We start from the raw sequence: 7,975 nt of genomic DNA, 5'->3' as shown, positions 1-7,975 counted from the left end.
ATGAACATATTTCGTTACAATGGATCATCACATGATGCCATCTACCTTAAAGCATTCCAATTCTCTCTTAAGGATGATGCAAAGCAGTGGTTGAGAAGTCTGCCCACAGGGTCAATCTATACATGGGAGGAGATGACGACCAAGTTCTTAGAAAAATATTTCTCTGCCGCTAAGACTGGACGAATGAGGAAAGAAATTCACAATTTCAGTTAAGGTGATAGGGAGCCAGTTTTCGAGGTATGGAAAAGATTCAAGAAGCTATTGCGGAGGTGCCCTCATAATGGAATAGAGAAATGGATGCAACTCCAGGACTGTTGGGATTAAACCCATCATCAAGGAGATTGCTGAATAATGCGGTTGCAGGCCCTCTGATGAAGAAGACTCCTGAAGAGATTGTCACTCTTCTGAATGAACTATTTGAAGACGCGGAACAATGGTCCACTGATCAAGGGGACCGAAAAAGATCAGCAGGGGTGCACCAAGTAAAATCCTAGGTAGCAATGCAGGCCCAAATTACAGCTATGGCTAAGGACATCAAGCAAATGACGCTAGCTCAAGTGAAAAATCAGCCCATATGTGGGATGTGACATCTGTGGATTGGGACACCCGACATATGAGTGTCAAGCTATATCCGAGGAATTCAATGCTGTGGGGAACTTTAATAGAGGCAACTACCAAGGAGGTGGTAATTTTAATTCTATGAGACAGAGACATCCAAGGTTCTCATGGAGTTCTTCAACTGGTAGTTTGAACTCATGGAAGCAGCAAAATCCCAGAGCACCAGTGCAAGGACCTCATGGTTTCCAAACTCAACAGAGGAAATCTTACCAATCTCCACAGCCCAACAACTTAGGTTTAGAAGATCTAATAAAGGCATTTATAAATAAATCTGATGAGAAACTTGAGACTCAAGGGACCGCTATCAGGGAGCAAGGCACAGCCATCCGGAATCTGGAAAAACAAATAGGGCAGCTTGCAACATTGTTGTCAGAAAGGGCACCGAGGACTTTACCGGTAGATACTGAAAAGAATCCAAAAAAGACAATCAAAGTTATGTCTCTCAGGAGTAGAAAAACATTAGCAGAGCCAAAGCCAAAACCAAGGGACGAGAATGAGATCAACTCAACCAAGATACCTAAAGAATAGAAAATCGGTGAATCTTTGTCCAAGGAGAATGTCAGCAACAAGGATGTTGATAAGCAGAAAGTGAACGTCGCAGTTGAGGAAAGCAAGCACATGCCATTGTTACATTTTCCTCAAAAGATTAAGCGGGAGAAATTAGACAAATTCTTTGGGAAATTCTTGGGCATGCTGAAACAGTTGTTTGTGAACATCCCATTCACGGAGGTGCTCACACAGATGCCAGCCTATGCAAAATTCCTGAAGGAAATCCTCTCAAGCAAAAGGAAGCTCGAGAAAACGAAAGTGGTCAAACTCAATGCCCACTGCAGTGCTATTCTACAGAACAAAATTCCCAAGAAGTGCGGGGATTCTGGCAGTTTTACTATACCTTGTTCGTTGGGTAGCAAAAATTTTGACAAAGCCTTGTGCGATTCAGGTGCATCCATTAACTTGATGCCATTATCGGTGTTCAAGAAATTGTAAGAAGAGCTAGGAGTGATCAAATATATGCTAGTATCCTTGCAACTGGCTAATCAAACCACGATCATACCGAAGGGCATAATTGAAGACATCCTGCTAAGGGTATACAAATTTGTTTTCCCAGTAGACTTCATCGTTGTAAATATGGAAGAGAATAAGTAAGTGCCTCTAATATTGGGGAGACCATTCCTTTGCACTGGCCAGGCTATTCTTGATATATATGAGGGGCAACTCATGCTACGAGTAGGAAACAAAAAAGTGGTGTTTCAAATGAAGAGAATGATGAAATACCCACGTGATGAGGCATCTGCCTATGCTTGTCTCAAACTAGATATGGTGGGAGAGTTAGCTGAACAACACAAACTGGATAAGCTGTTAGGTGACTCACTAGAGAGATGCATTAGTCAATCAAGCACAACAGAGGAGGAGGATCCGGAGATCAAGAAGGAAGTTAAGGCACTGGAAAATGAGAACCAGGTGGTAGATGAAGAAGAATTCGAGAAAGAAAAGAGCAAGACGAAGCTAGAATTGAAAGTACTCTCGACACATTTGAAATATGTTTTTTTGGAGACTAATAATTTTTCTGTGATTGTTGCTGCTGATTTGACAGGTAAACAGGAACACATGCTTGTGGAGTTACTATGGAAGAATAAAAAGGCAATCGGTTGGACTATAGCCGATATTCAGGGGATCAACCCTGCAATATACATGCACAAAATCTTGTTAGAAGAATGGAGTAAACCAGTGGTGCAGCCCCAGCGCAAATTGAACAAAAATCTTGAAGAGGTGATTCAAAAAGAGATACTCAAATTGCTGGATGCAGGCATAATATTTTCCAACTCTGACAGTCAATAGATCAGCCATGTACAGGTTGTTCCGGAAAAGGGGGCATGACGGTGGTAAAAAACGAGGACAACGAGCTAATCCCTACCAGAACAGCTACTGGTGGAGGATGTACATTGATTACCGGAGATTGAATAATACAACAAGGAAGGATTACTTCCCTCTTCCATTCATTGATCAGATATTGGAGAAGGTGGTGGGCGTGGATATTACTACTTTTTAGATGGATATTCAGGGTACAATAAAATATCCATTGCTCCCGAGGATGTTGAGAAAACCACCTTTACATGCCCGTCCGGAATCTTTGCATACTGGAGAATGCCTTTTGGACTATGCAATGCATCAACTACTTTCCAGAGATACATGATGTCAATATTTTCATATTTAATTGGGAAGTATCTGGAGGTGTTCATGGATGAATTTACATTATTTGGAGATGACTTTGAAGATTTCTTGAGGAACCTCGAACCTTTTCTAAAACGATGTGAGGACACTTACCTAGTACTCAAATGGGAAAAGTGTCACTTCATGGTTAAGGAGGGGATAGTCCTGGGCCATAAAGTCGCAGCTGAAAGTATTGAAGTTGACAAAGCTAAAGTAGACGTGATAGCCAAGCTCCCGCCACCGACCTCAATGAAGAGCATCAGAAGTTTTTTGGGGCATGCCGGTTTCTATAAAAGGTTCATTAAGAATTTTTCCAGCATTACCAAACCCTTGATTGCATTACTTGCCAAGGATGTAAAATTTGTATTTGATGTGAAGTGTCTCAGAGCATTCCAACTGATCAAGGAGAAGCTAGTGAGTGCCCCCATAATGGTGACTCCGGAACTGGAGTGAGCCTTTTGAGATAATATGTGACGCCAGTGATGTGGCAATAGGAGCAGTGCTGGGGTAGAGGAGAGATAAAATGTTCCAACCCATTTACTATGCTCAGGTGAACTATGCAACCACGGAGAAGGAGTTCTTTGCATCAATCTTTGCTTTCGACAAGTTCAGATCCAATTTGGTGGGAAGCAAGGTAATAGAGCATACTGATCACTCAGCACTGAAATATTTGCTGAGTAAGAGAGAGTCCAAACCGCATTTGATGCGATGGGTATTGTTGCTGCAAGAATTTTATCTAGAAATCAAGGACAGGAAGGGCACGAAAAATCAAGTGGCTGACCACTTGTCGCGATTGGAGAAACCACCTGTTGAAGCAGTTGACATTCGGGAAGAGTTCCCAGATGAGTAGATTTTTTCCATTGTAGCAGACTCCAATAGACCACCATGGTTCACCGACATAGCCAACTTTTGGCTAGTGGGTGGCTACCACATGACTTAACCTCAGATGAGAAAAAGAAGTTGCAAGGTGAGGTAAGATGTTATTTTTGGAATGACCCTTTGTTATTTAAACTGTGTGCAGATGGTATGATTTGAAGATGTGTGCATGAGTGTGAAATGCCAAGAATTTTGTCTCATTGCTACGATGGAGCAGCTAGAGGACACTATGGCGGGAATCGCACTGCAGCAAAGGTAATGGAAGCTGGTTTCTTTTGACCTACCTTGTACAAAGATGCGAGAGCGTATGTAGCTGCATGTGACAAGTGTCAAAGGGCATGTAATATTAGCAAAAGGGACGAAATGTCTCTCAACTCCATTCTGGTATGTGAAATTTTTTACATTTGGGGCATTGACTTCTTGGGTCTGTTCCCATCGTCACACTCTTATGAGTATATCCTAGTAGCCGTTGACTACATCTCTAAGTGGGTCGAAGCAATCCCTACTAGGACCAATGATGCTCGGGTGGTGTGTGAATTCTTAAGGAAAAACATCTTTACCTGCTTTGGGACACCTAGAGTGATTATCAGTGACAATGGGTCACACGTTGTGAACAAGCAATTTGCTGCACTGCTGTCCAAGATTGGGGTCACATATAAAACGGGAACCCCGTACCATTCCCAAACTAGTGCACAAGTCGAAGTAGCTAACCGTGAACTTAAACGTATTCTTGAAAAGACGGTTAGTGCTTCTCGTAAGGATTGGTCGATAAAGTTGGAAGAAGCTCTATGGGTGTACAGAACTACGTTCAAAACAACCATAGGGACTTCACCATTCAAACTAGTCTATGGGAAATCATGTCACCTACCTGTTGAGATAGAACATAAAGCATATTGGGCAATTAAGATGCTTAATCTTGATCTTAGTCTTGCAGGTGAACACAAGTTGGCGCAGATAAATACATTGGAGGAGTTTAGACTGGACGCGTATGAAAATGCGCGGATTTTCAAGGAAAAGACTAAAAGGTGGCATGATCGTCTGATTATGCCAAAGGAATTTCATGAAGGGGACAGAGTCTTACTGTACAATAGTAGACTCAGGTTGTTCCCCGGAAAATTAAAAGTCTAGATGGATGGGACCGTACGTGGTGGAACATGTATCACCATATGGGGAAATTAAGATCCAAAACCAGGACGGAACGGAAAGCTTCAAAGTGAATGGGCACAGACTAAAATCGTATCTTGCTGGAGGGTTTGCTCAGCAATCCTTGAGCATCAAAATCAGTTGAGGATGCCCGGTTGAGTCAAGCTGACGACTATAACTCAGAACTTCTTCTAACTCTTCTATTAGTTAGATTTTTCACTTTTATTTATAGTGTATAATAGATAGATATTAGTTTATAGTATGATGGGGTAGGTTTAGGAAGGTACATGTCGCGGAAGGAAGGAATTAAGATGTCTAAAAGAGCCCTTTTGAGGGTATTCGTGTGCGACCGCACACCTGGGGGGTCATTTCGTGCACCAAGCAACGTTATACGAAGCGAGACGTGCACGACCGCTGTAATGACCCAACCGGTCATTTTAACTTTTAGAACCCCGTTCCCTAAAATAAAATTTTTCATATGTGCTTTTAATGATTATTGACTTGCGGGGATGGTTGGTTCGGGAATTGGAAGCGTTTGGGTTGAAATCGAAACACTCGGTTCCTTAAGTTAGCTTTATATGGATAAGTTTGATTTCGGTCTACATTTTTAGAAAACGACCTCGGAATCGGGATTTGATGGTTCCAATAGGTCCGTATGATGATTTTGGACTTGGGCGTATGTCCGAATCGGGTTTTGGATAACCCAGGAGCGTTTTGACGCTTAATAGTAAAAATCAACTATTTGAAGGTTTAAACTTCTTTAAATTTGGTTTGGAGTAGGTTTTTGAGAAATTGAAGTCCGTTTGGAATTCTGAGTTTGGGAATAGTTCCGTATAGTGATTTAAGACTTGCACGTAAAATTTCGTATCATTCCAAGTAGTTTAAGTATATTTCGGTGCATTGGAAGTAAATTGAAGAACTTGAAATTCTTAAGTTTGCATCAATTTGGTATAAGGTATGATTCTTATATTTGATGATGTTTTACACATTCCGAGAGTTCGAGCAACTTCCTTTTATGATTTCAAACCTGTTGGTATGTTCGGGCGGGGTCCCGGGGACCTCGAGTGTCAATCGGACGAGGCTCGGACCAAGTTGGAAGTTGGAAGCCAAAACAAAAGCTCCCAGCTACTGTCAGAATCGCACCTGCGCTTGGCTAGTTGCAGGTGCGACATTCGCATATGCGATAGAAGCTCGATGGCGCGGCACTCGCATATGCGAGATTTTGAGCGCAGAAGCGGAAATGGGAAGGGGCAATCCACCGCAAATGCGGACGATTTGCGCACCTGCGAACGCGCAGGTGCGAAGCTTTGTGCGCAAATGCGAGAATTGGCCAAGCAAGTGAAACTCGCACCTGCGAGGATTTTTTCGCAGGTGCGGAGCTGCAGGTGCGTTCCAACTTCCATAGGTGCGAAAGACCTGTTTGGCAGAAAGCTTAAAGAAACGGAAATTCACCATTTTTTCCCATTTTCTTCCATGTTTGGGCGATTTCAAAGCTTTTTGAGAGGAGATTTCAACTAGCAATTTGGAGGTAAGTTAATTCCACATCCTTGAGTTAAATACATAGATTATAAGTAGATTATATCTAGTAAATCTTAGAAATCAAAGATTTAGGTGAAAACCCTAGATTTTATAAAAATGAGATTTTAACCACGAAAATAGTTATGAAATTGGGTAGAAATTATATATTTGAGTTCATGAGATTATGGGTAATGTTTTCATCCAAAACTTTTCAGAATCCGGGCACGTGGGCCCGGGGTGAATTTTAGAAATTTTACCATTTTGGATAGGGTAATTTATTAATAGATAAATTTCGAATTTTTGAACATATATTAATTATTTTATATAACTTTTGGATAGTTTCGGATTTCTCGGCATTGAATCGAGAATTTTACGCGACTTGGTAATCGAAAGTGGAATTTGAGACGAGGTAAGTCTCTTGTCTAATCTTGTGAGGGGGAAATTATCTCATAGGTGATTAAAAAAATTAAATAATTATTGCTAATTGTGGGGGTTACGTACGCACGAGGTGATAAGAGTCCGTGCGTAGCTACTATTAATGCTAAAGTCCGGGTAGTTTAGGAATCAAAGCATGAATTACTTGTGTAAATTGTATTCTTTGTTTAATTAATATTATTTGGTGTGTGTATATATATATATATATATATATATATATATATATATATATATATATATATTGTGAATTGTTAGATAAAAATATTATGCTTAATTTTCTGTTTAAATCAATTAATTGTTAAAAGAAATTGTTCTCCTCCCGAATTTATCTCATTATAAATATACTCTCCTTCCGGAGGTACATATAAAAATGTCCTCCTTTCTTGTGGAGCGGGCCGAATGCCTCGGTAGGATAGATGCATCTATGGATTGCACCGCACGTCCCTCGGCAGTGTACCCGACACATTGGATCGGGCCGTACGTCTTCGGCAAAAATCGTGCTTAAAAATAATAATAATTACACGATATTTTAATAGCTTACTTCAGCTTACGAAGATAATTGATAAATTATAAAATCCTTGGAATTTAATGAATTATTATTCTTGCTTGTTAAATAATTAATTATTATTCCTGAAAATGATATTTAATTGATAAATTAGAAATTATTCGAATTTAAGGAATTTAATTAATATATTGAGAATTGTTGCATTTGAAGAATTTTGATTATTTCCGCTGATTAAATAAATTATTGTAAATTCTGTAAATCATATTGATTTAAATATCCTAGTTGTATTTCAACTATTATTATTGCCCTATAGTGAATGTCAAAGTCGGTCATCTCGTCTCTACCACTTCGAGATTAGGCTTGATACTTACTGGGTATACGTTGTTTACGTACTCATACTATACTTGTTGTACTTTTTATGCAGCAATTGAGGCAAGTACTAGTGGGGGACCTATCGTCTTACACCCACGTTATCCAGGGACATAGTGGTGAGCTGTTTCTCTGATCCGTTCTGCAACTACTAGTGTCTCTCTTTGTATTTTAATTCTGTCTATTTTTATTTTGGACAACGTTTGAGGTTTTGTATAATCTACTAGATGCTCATACACTTGTCACACCAGGTCTTGGCACACACATTGGTAGAATTTGGGTTTTATTATTTCTCTTGGT

At 40.2% G+C, this 7,975-nt stretch overlaps 1 protein-coding gene across 1 annotated transcript; it reads left to right on the top strand.

Moving 5' to 3' along the window:
* Positions 1-293: 293 nt before the first annotated feature.
* LOC107786811 (uncharacterized) lies at positions 294-1,605 on the top strand. The gene is made up of 3 exons (XM_075220943.1): positions 294-482; positions 709-1,014; positions 1,171-1,605. The coding sequence occupies exons 1-3, from the start codon at positions 294-296 to the stop codon at positions 1,603-1,605; spliced, it is 930 nt and encodes a 309-aa protein (XP_075077044.1).
* Positions 1,606-7,975: the final 6,370 nt, after the last annotated feature.

The sequence above is a fragment of the Nicotiana tabacum genome, chromosome 9, assembly GCF_000715075.1.
Source record: "Nicotiana tabacum cultivar K326 chromosome 9, ASM71507v2, whole genome shotgun sequence".
Taxonomy (NCBI): domain Eukaryota; kingdom Viridiplantae; phylum Streptophyta; class Magnoliopsida; order Solanales; family Solanaceae; genus Nicotiana; species Nicotiana tabacum.
This window is presented reverse-complemented; position numbering and strand designations above follow the sequence as displayed.

Coding starts and splice junctions, on each gene's coding strand:
- LOC107786811 (XM_075220943.1), top strand. CDS start 294: ATGGATGCAACTCCAGGACTGTTGGGATTAAACCCATCATCAAGGAGA. Junction 483..708: donor GATCAGCAGGGGTGCACCAA/GTAAAATCCTAG, acceptor TCTATGAGACAG/AGACATCCAAGGTTCTCATG. Junction 1,015..1,170: donor GGGCACCGAGGACTTTACCG/GTAGATACTGAA, acceptor TCTTTGTCCAAG/GAGAATGTCAGCAACAAGGA.